General features: G+C 46.1%; 1 protein-coding gene across 1 annotated transcript in view; it reads left to right on the plus strand.

Annotated features, from left to right (window-relative positions):
- The window catches only part of MON2 (MON2 homolog, regulator of endosome-to-Golgi trafficking), a 775,721-nt gene that overhangs the window by 227,064 nt on the left and 528,185 nt on the right, over positions 1 to 20,472 (plus strand). The window contains 1 exon segment of the mRNA XM_069229077.1: positions 3,117 to 3,256. Within this exon segment, the coding sequence (XP_069085178.1) occupies positions 3,117 to 3,256 (140 nt within the window).

The raw sequence follows: 20,472 nt of genomic DNA on the forward strand, positions 1-20,472 counted from the left end.
ACTTAGACTCATTCATTCACAGACCGGATGCTTCCCTGTACAGTCATAAGATGTCCATGCAGCGGGGGCCCGCATTCCGTGGATCATCCATGAACAACAGAATATCGTCGTAGAGTGTGATGTGCTCATCCTGCTCTCAGTCCCATGACCATCCCCGGATGCGAGCATCGCAACAGATGAGTGGTGCTGAGGTCTCTTGCGCCAGAAAGAACAGAATGGCGACTTTGAGGAGTTGGATTGGATTGGAAAAGGCTCAGACAGCGTTCAGTTCAACTGAACCTGGGCAGAAGGGTTGGCGTAGAGGAGGCCAACAAGTGCATGGAAATGGGGACCAAGTCTAGCACTTTGCAGCACCGCATCTAAGTAGGACCAGTTAATCGTATCAAAGGCCTTCATGAAGTCCACTAGCGTCCCTACTGCATTTAACAAAGCTCTGATCAAGGCCGTTATGGCATCCTGGTACAAACCTTGCACTGTACCACCTGTGAGCCAGCCAATTGCTCAGCATCATACGGCTGCTCCTGGGGACCCACCATTCCAGACACAGCTTCTGACTCTGAAAGGTTTTGTTGCTCAGGCTTTGGCAAATAATGTGGATCCTTATGCTTTTTTCTTCTTCCAGTTTGGCCCTGAAGTCAATGAACATGCTATGCCTCAAACACGCTCTGGGACATGGCAAGTGAGATCTTGCCTGTTCTCCCTGAGGATATTCTGTTTCCGTTTGCTCAAACTGTGCATGACAGCCTGGATGCGGTCAAATGAATCCTTTGATCCTGTCTGTCTTTGGACTGTCGTCCCCACCATGGGCACCACTCTGTTGTCAGGTGACATACTTTGATACAGGCTTTCATGTTCTCCAGAGAAATTCAGCCATACATGATGGACAGGCCCATGATGGAGCGGAGGTGGACTTGGCTCTGGAGCACTTTAACAACAGCCACACAATGGCCCATTCCCTCTGGTTAATTTCCCAGACTTAGTGTTGGATTTAGATGAGGATGGCAACCATGAACAGTCTTGTGACTTTGAACTGGACCAGCCCCATATCTTGTGCTCTGCAGTGGAAAGCTTGGCCTGTCCGAGCTGGAGAGCAGAGTTATGCATCTTAACTTCCACAGTCTACGCCTCCATATGTGGAGTTTGAGTGGAATCAACTGAGTTGCTTTTTCCTACTGTCCGAAGTGGTGGAAGTGATTTTCACAGCTCGCATTCCATTCACAAAGTCTATCTGCTATGGCCCCTATGGGAGGACAGACAAATGTGTCCTCTTCAAGCCAAGGTGTCTGATGTTCTTTTGTTTGTTGTGTCTTTTGCAAACCATGGCTTTGTAGTGGGTATAGGTAAAGGTTACTTATTGGCCCTTGCGGCCTTTCTTTGTTTGCCTGATTAGTCCTCTTTATTTTAAGGTACCCATTGTGATGCACTTCTTGAAAGGGCTTTCATCTATGTTTTTGCTTATTCCCTTCATTATGCCACAGTGGGACCTTAAATGATCCTTACCTTCACGTGTTTGCAGAGTTTGGGCTTATTTACAGATGCACCCTGAGACTTTTTACACCCAAGGCAGTTTTATATTTGCTAAAAATAGTCTTTATCTGAGCAGCTCCATATACCACCCTTTTCTCCAATAAGTTGGTGCTTCGGACTCGAGCATTGTTTTTTGGAAAGTAGTGTCATCTTTTCATGTGGATAGTCAATCACATTCCCCATGTTATTCACTCAGCTGTATCCCTCAAAGGAGGAGGAGAGACTATACTGATTGAATTCTAAGTGAGCCTTTAGTTTTTATGTTGATGGGACTAAGGAGCACCATGCAGATGATCAAATCTGTGTTGGATTTGCCAAGGCAAATAATGAAAAAGTTGTCCAGAAATAGAACTTTTTGAGGTGGATGGACGTTTACATGAAGCTGCACTGTGGTCTGATGAAGAAGGAGCCTCTTGAGATTCTTCATGCTCAGTCCACCAGGACAAAGGCATGCAATGTGGTGTTTGATGTCTGACAATTTCCTACATGGGAGTCGGTCCATACCTTCACCAAGTGCTTGCTTTCACTGGACTTCCTTGTACAACGTTCTCTACTCAGACCCCAAACCTTTGGGAGGGTATTGCTTTGGTATTAAAAACACAATGGCTGCAACCTCTTTTAACAATCTCTGTTACCGGCCAGAACACACCACTCACCTCACTGGTCCCACATTGACCATGGTCTTTCTACACTTTCAAAGCTAGAGGTAGCCTGGCCATTCTGTAGTACCAGCTTTTAATAATGGCACCATGACATTATCAAACACAAAGTTTCATGCATAGCGCAACATTCCTATTATACAGCGGTTTCAGGTGTTTCTGTAAAAGGCTTTTTTGCCTCATGAATATCAATTTGAGAAGTGATGAGTAACCTTATTCTTGTAAAAGGGGAAGAATGGCTTAAACTATTTGAAATGTTGAGACATTGTAGTAAAACATGGCTTAAACTAATCATGACGTTGACGGTCAGCTGTAAAAAGAGGAAGTAGGTATCATTTAGAGCCCATCCCCCAAAAATTACCTTTGGTAACACTCCTTCTGAGGAATGAATACTCTACCATATTCTGCTCTGCCTGCTCACCTCTATATGATGTGAAGTGGACTTCTTGTAGGTTATAGAGTTCCAAGCTAGACTTTGCACACTAGCACATCTTTATTTGTAGGTTGCTCCTTACCCTAGGGCATGGTAATCAAATATTATTATTATTAATAAATTGATATCAGTGTGAGGGTGGTGGTGACTATACATGCCTCTGTGTTGTCACTTTCAGAGGGGGAACAGGGTCTCCAAGTAGTCAGACACCCTTCTGACACCCAGTAGTTATTGCAAAAAATTCTCAGATCCATTCTAGAACCTGTGAGGGTTCCAAAACTGAGGAATCTGTTAGAGTTTCGACCAGAAAGAGCTAAGTAACGTATTCTTTTAATATGTACTGACCTTAAGTTGCCCTTGAAGTTGTCACACTGTGTAGGTATATTCCAGTCTACCTTAGAGCTGGGAAGCCATGTTTTTGAAGTTGCCTCATCTTTTGCTTACATTTTAAACTTATCCACAAACTTAATTTTGTTAACACGTTAAATGTTTTTCAGGTCTTTTTGCCAGTCCTATGACATGAAGCAACATTCTACCAAGGTTTTCCGCGACATTGTGAATGCTCTGGGATCGTTTATCCAATCATTATTCCTTTTACCAAACACAGGGAGTACTTTGGCAACAACAAACCAAACTGGTAAAATACATATCAATTTCTACTTTGTATTTGACATTGAAATACCACTGTGGGAAATTAATGTGCTCAATAAACAACAGTAAACCATTTGCGGACAACAAGGATCCTCCATGCACACTGTTTTTCCATGATTACCTGTCTTTTTCACAACAAAGGCCTTACTTTCTTTCTAGCTTGCAATTACATTGCACATTCCATGCTTTCAAGATTTACTCTTGTTTGTTGTACTTTATTACATTTAGCCAGCATCCAGAAATTAGTTTTAATTTTATTATGCACAGTGCTAGGTTTGGGGTCCCTCCATTAAAGCCCTTTTGATGGCAAAAGAAGTCAAACTAAAACGGACATAGTAGTATTCATTCTGCAGCGGCCACACAGAGTGCAATAGGATACACCTTTTGATAGAGTTGATAATTATAGGTGGACCAAATAACTGCATTTTGAAGTATTACATTTTGCTCAGATAAGGTGTTTTTTGTGATAAATGTGTTTGGTGCATAGGTGCTGGTGACATCAGATGTGTCTTGCTTCAGCCCTTTAAAATTGCAGCTTTCTTAAAGAACTTGGTGGTACTTGACACCACAACAGAATATAAATTCAAACCGAGAGTAACCATAGGAATGATTTACTGAACTGCTAGTATTAACTGTACTAGGTTTTATACCCTCTGGGTATGGCAGTACATTTGCTCTTCAAATTGCTTTTGGGTTGTGGGACGCACTGGGTCACACTTGGGGGGGACGTGGCTCATGAGGACAGGATTACCCAACTATTTGTCTGTTTTTCCACTTCAAAGTAACTGGATGTATTTGTTACTGGAAGAGGGTACCACTGGGAAAATGTGAAGTACCCTCATAGAAAGGGAACTCTGGTGTATTATTTATTTGTCTGTTTATTGTTTCTTTAGTTTGATTTATAACATTTTTTCAGTTTTTGCTCACTTTGGCAGGGGTGTGGAATTTATTAAAATATCTACTTGTCCAGGGGACAGGTTGCTTCTCAAATCTACTTGTCCTGTAAAAAGATCTACTTGTCCCTTTGGTGCCATGTAGTGTGGCGACAAATTATGGCAGCAACCTCATTATGTAAGAGCTCTGATAATAGCCTCTCTGATTATGCCAGGGCTACGACCATAGTAGGGCTTGAATACTTGCAGTTTCAATCCCTACTGTAGCAATTTCCTTATTTTGCCACCTTTCTGCAGATCTGCATACTGGGGCTGTAGGAAGCAGTAAGCAATAGTTCCAGGGCTGGAATGCCTTTGAGTCTGCAAACCTACTAACCTGCATGTTTTAAAGATTTTCACCAGCTTCTCTCTAATATTTTCCCATAATAAGAAAGGTTGGACATTTACTCCTGACAATGGCAGAATTAGAACTTCTTCCAGGGTTGAGAAGAAAATGGCTGGAGGGAAAATGAACTTGCAAATGCTCAATAGATTTTCACATGAGCAAATCTACACATCGTGTTTACCCATGCTAAAATACAGTTCACAAATATTTTATAGGGGTACGACATATACCATGGGTGCACTTTTGTGACTTTCTTTAAGAATTTGGGGCCACATGTAGGTAGGTTCATATTTGCGACCTGCAAACTGCGAGTCAGAGCGAGTCGCAAATCCGAATGTAGGATGGTGTCCCTGGCACCATCTGTGATTCGCAAGGGCTTCGCAATTGCCCACCTCATGAATAATCATGAGGTGGGTCGCAATTTGCGACCCCCTTGCGAATGGCGGCTCTCACAGGGATGGTGGCCTGCTGGAGACAGCAGACCACCATGTCTGTGACTGCTTATCAATAAAGCAGTTTTTTTTTGTTTTTTGTAATGCAGCCCGTTTTCCTTAAAGGAAAACGAGATGCATTACAAACACAAAAAATGAAACGTTTTCGTTTAATTTTTTCCGAGCAGGCAGTGGTCCGCAGCTTGCTCTGAAAAAATGTTCACAGTGACATTAACAATGGGGAAGGGGTCCCATAGGGACCCCTTCCCTTTTGTGAAAGTGTTGGCACCCATTTGAAATGGGTGCAAACTGCGATTGGTTTGCGCCCGCGTTCACAAAACAATCCTACATTGCACTGCGAATCGCAATTTGGAAGGGAACACCCCTTCCTAATTGCGAGTCGCAAACCTGTTTTGCGATTCGGTAACCAGGTTACTGAATCACAAAACTGGGTTTGTGCATTGCAATGTGCTTTTTGCACGCCGCAAACAGCAAAAGTCTCTGTTTGCGACATGCAGAAAGCTACCTACATGTGGGTCTTGGTCCCTAATTAGGTCTGGTGTTAACAAAGACATTTTGTTTTTATTAAACTTCAATTTCTCTCTCTTTCGGCTGGCTTTACTGTGAGTGATCGCATTCTGCTCTTCCACAAGGAGCATATTGGCACACAACGTCGTTTTGTTCAGTGTCAGGAACTACAGTGGCAATCAGTGACGTAACGAAACTGGAGGGTGACCCTTTCCAAAGAACATGGAGGAGCCCCCTCTCCAGACTCACTTAGGGTAGGTGCTGTGCTGAAGGGGCCCCCTGGAGGGCAGCTGCGGGGCCTTTGTTGTGCCACTGGTGACAACGTGTGCTTTTAGAGTTCAAAAACTTTTTGGGTTTTTTTTGGCCAGTGTTTGTTACAATGTTGAGGGCCTGGTAGCTCCCACAACAATAAATTGTTACAAAAACCATGTCAAAACAAGACACGCATTGATTAAACTAAAAGACTTATAAAAATATGTCAGATCAGTTGGCTTTGTCAGTGTTTGTTTATTTTCATGCTTCCCATAATCGTGTTGAAAATGGTTACACTGATTTTCCATTAGAAATATTTTTGGGAAATACTAGCATGCGTCAACACATTTTACTAAATGACACTTCATTTGCATCTAATCAGAGAGCATTCTGGGAGCATTATACTTAGCCTAATAGCCTAAACTTTTCAAACATGTTTATACACATTATTTTTTTTTGTACTGGAACCAACGTCAGTAGTGAAGTGTGGCCTTAAAACATTTATTTACAGCACTCACCCTAATAATGAAGACTTTCAAATAATGAACCATAAATACAAGTTCGAACAGCATTATCTTTGAGAAACACATTACCTCAAATGCAGAGAGTTCCACTCCCTATAAACAGGCAGCCAAAGGGTTTGTACTGCAGAGGGTTGGGCCTACTTGTCCCAAGGACAAAGTAAACATAAAAACTTGTTGCCCTTGACCCCAAACAAGATGTCCCGGGCGTCGGGCGATACGTAATTTGGTATAAATCTACTTCCTCATCTCCACATCAAGAGCACTGCGGTTGTGTCCCTTGATAGGGTGTGTTAATTCTTTTAGGGGTGTTGTATATTCTATGTGAGTAGTTGAAGTGCATTAGTTTGAGGCATGAATTTCTTGAGACATGTGGTACATTGTTTAATATGTGGTCCCGATCTGTGTCTTCTATGGGTTTACCTAGATCACCAACCCGTTTGTCTCAGAGTGTGCCTTACTTTCTTTTGGCTGGCTCTTTTTGTGCTTTGTGTAATTGTGTTGCAGCTTTGTTTGTACAAATTCTTGTGCTTATGAGCTGGAGCCCTTTATGCACAGGTGATTCTGAACTTTGTAATTTCCATACCTGGTTCATGATATTTTTATTGCCTCATATTGAAGAAAATGCCATTTGGTGTGTTGTATTTGTTTGTCAACTTCTGGAACCCTCTGAAGGGGCTCCTCTCATGTAAGTCTCCTAGCTTTGTTATCCCTTGATTTTCCTATGTTATCAGCTTCTATAGTCTCTTTTTTGTTGGAGGTTTAAGTTCTTTGTAATCCTCAATTCCATTAGAATTTAAGGCGTTCTAGTAATCTAAGTATGCTCGAATCTGCTTTCCTATTTCCTCTTAGTAGTTCTGTTAATTTTCTTAGTGTGGAGTTGTTATTTTAGTCTCTTGCTCCCGTTCTAAGGTCATACATCTAGCTTGCCACCCACTAAGATGCTGAAATATATTATAATTTGTATACTTGGATAAATTCAGCTTTTATTGACTGTGAGTGTGGGTTTTGCTAATGCAACTCTTCATCTTTCTGTCCCCATAGTAACTCTAGTAGCAACCTATGTAGGTCTTTGAATATGTATTTGAGTATTCTTATTGGTAAGGTTATCCGGATAACTTTAATTCCTGGGAAATCGTTGTCGTTCCCATCATTGACAGTAGGATTTTTTTTCCAGGAGTGAATCCCTCCTTGTAGTGCCAATGCTTTCCATATATTTTCGTCTGTCGTGTCTTGTTCATTTCTGCATATTTGCATAGTATATTTTATAGGATGTGGTTCCCATCTTAATCTGGCCTCTTTCAGATAACAATTTCCCTATTTGCATTCTGCTATACTATGAATATGCAAGATTTGCTCCACTTTTCTCTAAGGCCCTGAATTGCTCTGAAAGTTTCCAATTACTTAATGACTCTTTCTAGATCTATATATTAGTATTAGAGGAATAGCAACGTATTGTCCACATATAATTAAATATGGTATGCGTTTGTGTCTATTTGTATACCCCTTTAAACCAGTTCTGATTGCAAAAGGTTAGGTTCATCGCAATAGGCTAGTGAATAGTTCTTTGGTCTTTTTTGTGTATGCGATCATTTGCAGGTAACTGACAGTGGATCCCTCCCTGAATTTCTGAAGGACCACTGGATGGTTTTGTATCACCTGACATATTATACTTTCTATTGATTTTTTTGTTTTTGTTTTGAGCAGAAGCACTGGTTTCATTGTCCTGAAGAATGCCACAACACCTCTTTCGAGGGTTACAGGCAGAAACATGTTGACCTACAGATCCTAGCAGATTCAAAAAAATTCTGCAGTGTTTTGCATTTTAATCCTGGCCCAGATACACACTAATAAAAGTACCTGCATACTATGTAGCCAGTTTTAACTCACCTCACATATTTTATACATGCTCTGTTCATCTCAACACTCCTAGCTCTTTATAGGGATCCTTCTTAAAACATCTGTCAATCTCCCCCTAAGGAGCGAGGGGGTTGTAGCCCATACCGTGTGTAGCTGTCACAGTGTGAGGAGGTTCCCTATGATGAATCATGCCATCCTTTGGTGGGTGATGGAATTCATCCTTTATTAGAAATACTCCACTTTGAATAGGTTACACTACTTTACCCACTTTTTTATTGACTTTCATAGACCCATGGGTTCTTTTGTGTTATATAGTGTTTTTGTTGGGGCACTCACTCCTGCTGGTCCCTAAGTCTCCTCTGGCCATCTTTTGTGTTTCAGTTGTGTGTAATGTAATGTAACTACCATAGCCACTTTTTTGCAATGCAGATTCTTCTATTTGTGTGTGGCGTATGTCTTATGTTATATTTATTGAGTTCAGTGAGTCGGTGCATTCTTGTTTCAATCTGATAGAGACTTCTAGATGCAGATCCCATACCATAGAAAATTCCCAAGGCATCAACCTGGATCTGGAAATTGTCAAGCAGTACCTCAGTGCCCTGATAGGTGGCGTTGATCAGCTCTGCATCGGCATCATTGGCGCTGGATGTGAGGTGCGCAGTACCTACATAGGCACCACCCCAGCATGCTGACATCAGTTCTTTCTTTTCCACACATCATTGCAGATTTGAAGAGAGCTGCCTCAGTCCATTTTGTGGACTTTTTTTTATGTTTTGTTGACCCTTTTTGAAGTTTTTGCTCCCAGTGTGAGGAGGGATGTCACCTAAAAAAGCCTGTGGATTTCAAACCCTTTAATTCCTGTAAGACAGATGTCTGTGACATATGCCTACTTGGTTTGCCTCTGGTGCCTGGACCCAAGACACAGCTCTCAACGTCTGCCCCATGATTCCAAAGGCAGTTCGAGAGCATTCTCTGGAGCTCCAATTGCCTGGTGCCAGTCTACTCTATGATACTCCAGGTCCCGGTTGCGCGGAATGTACTTGCAGAGCCGGTCCAGGTGCTCGTCATCATGTTTGAAATAATTGTTGGTTAAGTCTTACATAAACTCTATAAAAATATAAGAAGTTGAAGGGTTCTTTGACTCCATTGTGCTGATTCAAGTCTTCGGATGAGGTGCGAGAACACCTCAACCGTTCTAGGCTCCACTGCCATGTGTCAGCCGCAGAGCCTGAGCTTAGGTTTGCTTAGCACCTCCCAGAATTTTCCCGAGCCCCCCTCACCCAATTAAAATAATTTTATTAGCTCATGCACCTCATATATGAGTGGGCCGAAACCTTGGGGTCACATTCAAGCCGTATGGGTTCAGCATTGACTCCCACTGGATTTCTGCCAGCTTGTCTGCCCTTCTGCCATTTGGGCCCCTTGGATCAGTTCCTGGATTGCGATCTGCATTGGTTACCAGACTGCAATCTTCCCCAGAGCCTGTTCCAGTGATGTCATTCTGGCGCCAACAACACCAACCCCCTCGTCATGTCTGACTAAGATATGGAGTTGGACAGGCGTCATCCAACATCAACTTGGGCCAGAACTTAACCTTCTGACTTGGCGCCCGGGCATCATTATTTTGATTGGCCCTGTAGGGAATATGATTGCGAGGGATCTGAGGGTCCTTATGGCTACCCCAACTCCTTGGAAGAGTCTGAAGAGAATTGGTACAAGGAACTGGTGGATGCCAGTGGGCTGGTCACCTCCACAGACACTGGCTTAGTCTCTCCTACTTATGGGGCTACAGAGAAAGGGGCTTCCTTTGCCATGGTGGTGGTTAGGGCGGCTGAGGTCCTTTGACTTAAGCTGCCTTTGATGGCAGTCAAGATAACATCTAGACAGAGGTGCTTTAGCCAGGAACCACACCCACAGAACCTCCCCTCCCATTTAATGACGCCCTCACAGATGTCCTGCTTGGGCATGGGCCAAGCCCTGAACAGTGTCCCCTGTGCGGAAGACAATTGCCTACCACCACAACCCAGCTCCTGGGACCCAGCTTTCCTCACCCAGCACCCCACCCAGGGCAGCCTGGTTGTGTAGCCCTTCACATCCAGAGTCAACCCTGTTGTGTGCCCTACCACACCAACGGCTAGGTAATCCAGGAGGCTGGACACCTTCAATAAGAGGATGTTCTCTTGCGCCAGCCTTGCGCTATGGTCAGTGAACACCTTGTGCCTCTTAAGCCGATATTACCTTACAGTTTAGGATTCAGTTGCACAAGTACTGCCCATGGTCTTGGAGGAGGCCCGAGCCATCCTGACCTAGGCTGTTGCCGATGGCAGGGACACAGCAGTGTTCACTATTCACTATGAATTGTGGACTGGATATTACCAACTTGCTAGGCAGAGCAATTGCATCATTAGTGTCACTTGAATGCCATGCCTGGCTGAGATCTGCTGGCTTTTCAGGGAATGTCCAGGCACCCCTTATGTACATACTCAATGATGGCACCAACCTTTTTTGTCGACAAGGCAGGTTTGGCCCTCGCATGCTTTAAGGACAGTAGGACCACTGCCCGGTAGTTAGAAGTCTCCACAGCCCCACACCAGCCCACTCAGCCTCAGCTCTCTATGTGGCTACGGTATTGGCTACCAACCGCGTCCATTCCTGCCCAGCCATCAGGCTTAACAGGCTTCCCAGTCCTTTTGTGGCAACGGATGTGGTTCCCACAAGCCCAATTGGAACCAAGCTAGAGGTCTGCCTAGTCCGCCACCCCCAGCAATTGCAGCCTCCAAACCCCTTTAGTTTGCCTCTCACCATCACAGCCAACCAGTTGGCGGCCGGATCCAGCACCACCTGCCTCGTTGCTAGTCCATAACATCAGACAAATGGGTTTTTCATATTGTTCAACTTGTTTACACCCTTCCATTCGCTGACACCCCAATGTCCATGCCACAATCCTCAGATCATCTCAGAGAGGACCTTCTCTCCTTGTTAAGTCAGGAATTACAGGCTCTTTTGAACGGGAAGAGCCATCAAGAGGGTGCCAGCATCAGAAGTAGGTTGTTGTTGCTATTCCTGCTACTTTCTGGTGACCGCAAAAAAAAGGGAGTCCTCAGAGCAAAATTAGACCTTTGCCCTCTCATCTACTTCCTGAAGAAGGAGAAACATCTCCCACCTCCAGACTACGGTGGACCTCCTGCATTCACTGGGGTTCACTATCAGCATGTCAAATTCACCCCGGACTCCCTCTCAGATGTTCACTTTCATGTGAGTTATTTTGGACACTGAGCCCTTTCGGTTCTATCCTCTAGACTGGGGAGTCCAAGATATTCAGGCTATGATTACGATGTTTCGGCCTCTATCCTGGATTTCGGTGAGACTGACTCGGGAGCTGCTGGGCCTCATGGGATCCTGATGGTAATATATGCCAGCTGGAAGATGTGAGCTCCTCAGTGGAACATGTAGTCTCAATAGATGCAGCATCAGGAGAATTTCTTCAACCTGGAACTGCAAAGGATCTGCGATTGCGTCAGGGGTTGGCCTTTCTCCCTTCCCCCACCTTGAACTGATCATGGTGACAGATGTGTCACTACTGTGTTGGAGCAGCCACCTGCGAGAAATGGGGATAAGAGATCTCTAGTCTCCAGCGGAGTCTCAGCTCCTCATCAGCTTGTTGAAGTTAAGAGTGATTCACTTGCATTGAAAGCTTTTCTTCATTTAGTCAAGGGTAGGCTATCTCAGGTGTTCACGGACAACACCACCACCATGTGATATTTCAACGATCAGTACAGGGTGGGGTTGTGGACCCTGTGTCAAGAGGCTCTGTGCCTCTGAACATGGCTGGAATGTCAGAACATTTTCCTGTTCGTACAACACCTGCCAAAATCTCTGAATACCAGGGTAGAGAAATTCAGCCATCAATGGCACATGGATCACAAATGGCGTCCCCACCCAGAATTGGTACAAGAACTTTTCCACAACTCTGGAGAATCTTGGCCAGATCAATTTGCTAATACTGAGAACGCGCAATGTCAGCAGTTCATTAGAGTTTCCAAGGCAACTCTCACTCTAAGACGCAGTTTGTCTTGGGTGGTCTTTAGGCCTACTGTACAGGTTTCCGCCATTACCACTTCTGCCCAGAATTCTCAAGAAGATCAGGAATGACCGAGCTCAAGTTATTCTTGTGGCTCTGGATTGTGCACGGAGAGTATGGTATCCTGAACTCCTGAGCTTGAGCAGTGGTTCCCAGATCAGGCTGCCATTTTGGTAGGATCTCCTGTCACAGCAACAGGGCAGGTTCCTGTACCCAAACTTGCTCTTGCTCCGCCTTCATGGATGGAGATTGAGTGGCTGCAACTGACAAGCTTTGATCTCCCAGTAGAAGTCTGTGATGTCATTCTGACAGCCAGGTGTCCCTCAATCAAGACAGTGTACGCCTGCCCATGGGACAAGTTTGTGGCTTGGTATACTACCAAAGATGTTGCTTCCCTCTCCTTGGCATTTTTTTGTGTGATGTGATCACTGTAGGAAACTGGCTCCTTGCTGCAGTATCCCACCCCCTCCCCCCCACCCAAAAAAACCCCACACTTTTCTGCCTGATATTTGATGTTAACTTGAGTGAGTGTTTACTGGGATCCTGCTAACCAGGCCCCAGCACCTGTGCTCTTTCCCTAAACTGTACCATTGTTTCCACAGTTGGCACACCTCTGGCTCACTGATAAGTCCCTTCTAAAAGGTACCAATGGTACTAAGGTGCCTGTGGCCAGAGAGGGTCCCTAGGCGCTGCAGCATATACTATGCCACCATAAGCGGCCCCTTACTAAACACAAGTATACTGCCATTGCAGATTGTGTGAGTTGGTGGGGAGAAAAATGTGAAGTCCACTTGGCATTCCTCCCTGGGTGCCATGCCCACAAACCACTGCCTGAGGCATAGGTAAGTCATTCCTCTAGCAGGCCTTACAGCCCTATGGCATGGTGCACTATACCACAGGTGATGGCATAGTTGCAGGAGCAATATGCCCCTACAGTGTCTAAGTCCATTTTTGGACATTGTAAGTGCAGTATTGCCATACTGAGTACATGGGCTGGGAGTTCGACATTATGAACTCCACAGCTCCATGATGGTTTCATCGAAGACTGTGGATGTTGGTATCAAACTTCTCAGCTCATTAAACCCACACTGATCCCAGTGCTGAATTTATTGAAAAATGCACTCAGAGGGCATCTTAGAGATGCCCTCTGTATTTCACACAATCCTCTAGTGTAAGGCTGAGCGGTCTGTGCCAACCTGCCGCTAACAGACCTGTTTCTGAACGCATGGGGTGAGAGCCTCTGTGCTCTCTTGGGTCAGGAACAAAGCCTGCTCTGGGTGAAGGTGCTTTATACCTCCCCCCTGCAGGAAATGCAAGTCTTGGCGGTGAGCCTCAGAGGCTCCTGCCTTTTGTTGAACTACTCCAGGACACTCCAGTTATTGGAGATTACCGCCCCCAGACCAGGCTCCACTTTTGTTGGTAGGTCCGGTGGGACAACTAGTAAACACCTGGAGGAGTGTCCACACCAGCTGTGGCCACCCGTAGGGTGCCCAGAGCTGAGGTGAACCCCTCCTGGCAGAATCCTCCATCTTGCTTTGGAAGGTGTTAGACAGTAGGGTTAGGAATGTGCCCCTTTCCCCAAAGGGAGGGGGCACAGGAAGGGGGGAGCCAACCTCAGGGTCAGTAGCCATTGGCTACTGCTCTCTGACCCCTGTAACACCCCTAAATCTAGTGTTTAGGGTCACCCCTAAAACTTGCTCTTCAGATTCCTGGGGACCTAACAAGAAGAAAGACTGAAGAACTGCAGAGAGGACTCCAGACGACAACTGACTCTACCTCTAGCCCTACCGGCCTGTCTGCAGCTTCAAGAATCCTGCTACAAGAAGAAGATTAAGGTGGTCATTCCGACCGTGGCGGTCGGCGGTGAAGCGGCGGTAAGACCGCCAACAGGCTGGCGGTCTTTTTTCATGAATTCTGACCATGGCGGTTACCGCCATGGCCAGCCGCCGCTTCACCGTTCTGACCGCCACGGCGGTAACGACCGCCGGCGGTATTCCAACCCGCCTGACCCTGGCTTACCGCCATGGATTTCATGCGGTTTGGGACCGCCATGAAATCCATGGCGGTAAGCACTATCAGTGCCAGGGAATCCTTTCCCTGGCACTGATAGGGGTCTCCCCCACCCCCAACCCGACTCCCTCCCCTACATCCCCCCAGCCACCCCTGCCACCCCCAAAAGGTTGCAGGACCCCCATCCCCACCCCGATCCCTAACATATACACACACATACACGCACGCATTCATGCAACCACTCATGCACATACACACACCCCCCACATTCATGCGCGCACTCATGCACATACACACACCCCCGGCATTCATGCACGCACTCATGCACATACACACACCCCCCGCATTCATGCACGCACTCACACGCCCCCTCTACATACACACACGCACACCCCCATGCACGCACACAACTCACAACAACCACCCACCCCCCTTCCCTAGCGGACGATCACCTTACCTGTTCCGGTGATCCTCCGGGAGGGAACGGGACCCATGGGGGCAGCTCCGCCGACACCGCCACGCCAACAGAACACCGCCACAGCGAATCACAGTTCGTGATTCGCTGGGCGGTGTTCTGTTGGCGTGGCGATGGAGGTGGAGCTACCTCCACTTCCCCGCCTGCCGCCAGTATGGCTGTTGGCGGCTCTTCGTCTGGAAACGGGCGGAGCGCTGCCAAAGGTCATAATGGCCCGTGCGGAAGACCGCCAGCACTGGCGGTCTTCCGTACGGCGGTCCCTCGGCGGTCTACTGAAAAGACTGCCGGGGTCGGAATGATCACCTAAGTATTACTTACCTGTAAACTGTTTTATCTGTGAATACTAAGCAAAGTGCATTTGATACTTGAAAGTGGTACATATTGAAACTGTACTTACCTGCAACAAAGGTCCTTTTGGTTCTAGAAATAAAATAACAAAGTATATATTTGATGCATGAAACATTGGCCTGGAGTTAATCATTAAGTGTGTGCCTCATTTCTAGACTGTGTGTACAACAAATGCTTAGCACTACCCTCTGGTAAGCCTAACTGCTCCACCGTACTTCCACAAAACAAAGCATTAGTATTATCTACTTAAGCCTCTGTGAAGCCTTGTGGGATCCACTGGACTCTGTGCACACTATATCTTAATTTGGTATAGTATATACAGAGCCAGCCTCCTACAATCACCCTTTGTGCCTATGCACAGCTGCCTTCTGATTCTCTAGACCATCAAAATAGCATTTCTAATACCCCTCCACATTAACCAGGAGGGTAAGTGAGCTACAAGTACTCTCCTTACACCAACTTTTTTTTTCTAGTCAGACTGGTTCTGAGAATGCATACCTTGTTCCTGACAAAAGTGGTGACAGCCTTCCACACTGGCCAGGCCATCTCATTGCCGACCTTCTGGAAAAGAAGAGAGACTCCATTGCCTGGATTAAAAAAGAGGGCTATCTTTCTACATTGGAACACCCAGTGGACTATCAATTCTTCACTTGGCTTACTTACCGTCCGTAAAGCCTTATCTGGTAGAGTCTTGCTGCAGATTCCTTACTGATTCGCCCATTCTTCTTGCTTCTGTGGCCCCAGTAGGCCCTTAGTGTCTGTACTCTAGTACATCTGATAAAGACTTCTAGTTGCACATTCCTTACCTTAGAATTTCCCCCAGACATCAGACTGGATTTGGGGATTTTTTTTCGAGCAGTACCCTTGCGTGCCATCAGGTAGCGTTGGCCGACTCCACATCTGTGGTTGGCATTGTGGTCACCGTGATGCTGTTGCGGTCGTATACAAGCACCACACTGCCCTGCAGACGTCTGTTTTTCTCTTTCCGCGCCAGTCTACGCCAAGATCCGGAGAAGAGCTACTCTCAGTCATATTTTGACTGGCCTTTTGACGTTTTGTCGAAGTTTTTTGACCACCTGGTGCTTCAGCATGTTGTCCCGGAAGACCAGATTCAAGCCGTGTGACTCCTGTCACTGCATGATGTCAGTGATTGATCCTCACCTCGTGTGCTTGTGGTGTCTGAAGCGTGACCACGACCTGAAGTTGTGCTCCAAGTGCCGGGCCATGAACCCGAATGCTTTGAGGAAGCGGTCCGTGTAGGAAGCTGGCCTGGTGTGTGGTGGACACCTATGGTGTTTTCACCGTATACCAAGTCCAGGTATCACCTATTAGTGAAGTGTTGACAGTGTCTAGGAAGTCAGGACTCTCTAGAGAAAGCTGTGGATGAGCGGCCAAGACTTATTTAGGAGACATGCAAAGCTTATGAAATACCACTAAAGTCACACAACACTATTACACATGAAAGAACTACACACTATTACAAAAATAAGAGTATTTTATTATAGTGACACAAATACTAAAATACTGAATAGACAATCCCCCAACTGGAGGTAAGTAAACACACTATTATATACACATTAGCAATCAGTAAAGAGCATAGAAAGCAATAAGCACTGGCAAAAATATAGGTAAACAGTGAGGGCCCTAGGGGAGGGCCAGACCATATACTAAAAAAGTGGAATGTGAAAGGCAGTCCGCCACCCAAGGCAGTGGAATCAGTAGAAGGGAGCTGGAGGAACTAGGAACCCCCAAGAGGTGAATACTAGAGTGACCCCCAGCGACCAGGAGAGCAGAGGTAAGTACGTGGTTTTCCCCAAAACCAATAGGAGGACTTTGGAAAAGGATTATGCAAGACCCAACCAAGAGTGGAAGAACCCAAAGGTGTATTCTGACAGTAGAGGACCTGGAAGGGGGATTGGTCACTCCCTTTTCCTTTGTCCAGTTTCATGCCAGAGCAGGAAATGGGGGTCCCTGTGCTGGTGCAAACTGGTTTATGCAAGGAGCCCACCAAATGTGCTGTTCAAACCTTACCGGTGACTTGGTGAGGCTACGCCTCCCAAGCCATGTAACATATATTTCCAAGGGTAAAGAGTGTTATCTCCCTCTCCCACAGGAAATCCTTTGTTCTGCCTTACTCTGCTTGAGCTGGTCAAGCACAGGAGGACAGAAACCTGTCTGCTGTCGGGGCAGAAACTTGTCTGACAGCAGAAATATGTCTCCGCTTCCTTTCATCAGAGCTCTTCTGGACACAGTACAGTTTTGTGCCTACCCTTCCGAACGGCGAGTGCAGAATACCGATGTTTCAGCCTCTGGCCTGGGTTTTGGTGAGAAAGACTCTGATGCAGCCGAGCCTCATGGCCTCCTGCGTCCTGCTAGTGTCTCATGCTAGATGGCATATGTGGGCTCTGCAGTGGGACCAGAAGTTCCAGTGGATGCAGCATCAGGGAAATCTCTCCTACATGGTGCAGATCTCAGAGGGAACTGCACAAGATCTGTAGTGGTGGCTTTCGAACCACAATTGGGTCAAAGCCAGATCCCTCTCCCTTCCCCAACCAGATCTAACAGTAGTGACAAATGCATCACTCCTGAGATGGGGAGAGGTGGATATCAGAGGCATCTGGTCTCTGATGGAGTCTGGACTCCAAATAAATCTTCTGGAGCTCAGAGTGATCAAGCATGCATTGAAAGTATTCCTTCCCTCTCTCAAAGGGAAAGTGGTGCAGGTGTCAAGGACAACACCACCGCCATGTGGTACTGCAACAAGCAAGACGGGGTGGGGTTGTGGACCCTTTGTCAAGAGGTATTGTGACTCTGGACGTGGCTGGAACATCAGGGCATATCCCTGATGGTTTACCATCTGGCGGGCTCTCTGAATGCCAGAGCAGACGAACTCAGCCGTCAATGCATCGTCAATCACAAATAGCGTCTACACTCGCAGATGGCGAAAGTTCTCTTTCAGCAGTAAGGCAAACCTTTTTTAGATCTGTTTACCTCCTCAGAGAACACGCAATGTCAGCTGTTCTGCGTGCTGGAGTTTCCAAGGTGGCACTTGCTCAGCAAAGCTTTTCTCTCGATTGGAACTTGGGCCTCTCTCTTCGCCACTATCACTTCTGCCCAGAGTTCTGAAGAAGACCAAGAAAGACCAGGTCCAGTAATTCTTGTGGCTCTAGACTGGGCACGAAGAGTATGGTGCCCGAGCTTTTGAGCATGTCCATCGCTCCTCCACTGAAATTGCCTCTTAGGAAGGATCTTCTTTCGCAGCAGCGGGGGACAGTGCTCCACCCGAACCTGTCCACCATCCCCCTTATTGCATGGAGATTGAGTGGTGGTAGTTGACTGCTTTTGACCTTCCACCAGAAGTCTGTAATGTTATCTTGACAGCCAGGCATCCCTCCCCCAAAATGGTATATGCCTATTGTTGGAATAGATTTGTGCAATGGTGTATCATCAAGTCTGTTGAACCCCTTTATTCACCTCTGTCTGAGGTTCTTTTGTTCATACTCTCTCTTGCCCAGCAGGGTTATCTGTCTGCCATCTCTACTTTCCTCAGACTACTTGATCAACACTCCTTGTTTAAATCTCCCACTGTTGGGAGATTCCTTAAATGTCTTACCCACATGTTTCTGCCTACACTGTTCATAATGTCCCAGTGGAATTTGAACTTGGTACTAACTTTCCTCATGTGTGCTCCTTTTGAGCCTCCTCATAATTGTTCTCTTCGGCTTCTCATGTTAAAAACAGCCTTCCTTGTAACCATCACTTCTGCATGTAGAGTGAGTGAGCTGCAATCTGGTTTTTCAAAGCCACCCTTCATCTCTGTCCATTCTGACAAAGTGGTGCTTCGTACCAGGGCCTCTTTCCTCCCTAAAGTGGTCACGCCCTTTCATTTAGGCCAATCCATCACCTTGCCTACTTTTTACGCATCCCCACATCCTTCTCATGAGGAAGAGAGACTCCACCGTCTAGATCCAAAAAGAGCATTGGCATTTTACCATAATCGTACCAAAGACTTCTGGGTAGAAGATCAATGCTTTGTTAGTTATGTGCGTGCGAAGAAAGGACGGATGGTGCAGACAAGGACCATCTCTAGATGGGTTGTTCTCTGCATCAAAATGTGCTCTGCTTTAGCTAAGAGGCCACCCCCTTAGGGTTTGCTTGCTCACTGTACCAGAGCAACTGCTGCAACCACTGTGTTAGCACACGGAGTTCCAGTCCAAGACATCTGCCAGGCAGCAACATGGACATCCCTGCACACGTTCGATAAACCCTACTGCCTAGACAGTCAGGTTCACAGGGATGGCTACTTTGGCAGTTCGGTACTGCAGGACTTCTTAGTATGATCTTGGTTCTCAGACTCTTCTCTGGGGATGGTATTGCTTGGGTATCTATTCTAAGGTACGAATCTGCAACTAGAAGTCTCTATCAGATGAACAAGTTACTTACCTTTGGTAACAAATTATCTAGAAGAGACATATTCTAGTTGCAGATTCCTTACTGACCCACCCATCCTCTCTGCGAACTGATTTCTAGGGACAGGAACTTCCCCTTTTTAGGGCCCTAGTTCTGGCGCACCAGGATCAGTGTTCTTCATGGCTTCGTGCTTCTGGCATGGAAAGTCGTGAAAAGAAACTGACGTCAGTGCACCTGCAACATCATCACGGCGACCACAACGCCAAGGACACACACGGAGTCGACCAACGCAACCTGACAGTGCGCAAGGGTACTGCTCAAGGAAAAATGTCTGGATCCAGTCTGACCCCTGGAGGAAATTCTAGGGTAAGGAATCTGCAACTAGAGTATTACCGAAGGAAAGTAACTTGTTTATCAGCATCCTGTCATGGATCTGTGTTTCTGGTGCAGAAATGTCATTAAAAGTAACTGATGTCATAGCCCTGGGGTGGCGCCTATATATGCAATGCACACATCACATTTGGCGTGGATGACCTCAACGTGGAATGGATCGACGTCACCTACCAATTAGCAGAGGTACTGTCTGAAACCTTCTGGATCCAGTATGACGCCTGGGGAAGATTCTAAGATGAGGACTCAGCATATAGATAGAGTTTCTACCACATAAGGCTTTACTGAAGATAAGTAATTTTGTTGTTATGTTTATGCCCCATATATCCCCTTTTTCATTGTTTTATCTTTTGTAACTACTCGTCGGAGACCTTATCTATAACTTTTATGTAAATTCCCCAATGCTGTTACCTCCAGAAAGTAAGGTAACAGCTTCCTGCCCAGAGCAGGACCACCAAAGTTTGAAGTTAACTTTTATATCCCACTGCCTCCCAAACTTTTTAGAACAATGCCATATGCCCCCTTCCCCTCAAAATAACAGTTTCTTAAGGCTAGAGGAGTGGCAGGATGGAGTCCCTGGGGCCCATTTGAGTGCTGGGGGGGGGTTACGTGCCACAC

The sequence above is a fragment of the Pleurodeles waltl genome, chromosome 4_1 (assembly GCF_031143425.1).
Source record: "Pleurodeles waltl isolate 20211129_DDA chromosome 4_1, aPleWal1.hap1.20221129, whole genome shotgun sequence".
In the NCBI taxonomy this organism is placed as follows: domain Eukaryota; kingdom Metazoa; phylum Chordata; class Amphibia; order Caudata; family Salamandridae; genus Pleurodeles; species Pleurodeles waltl.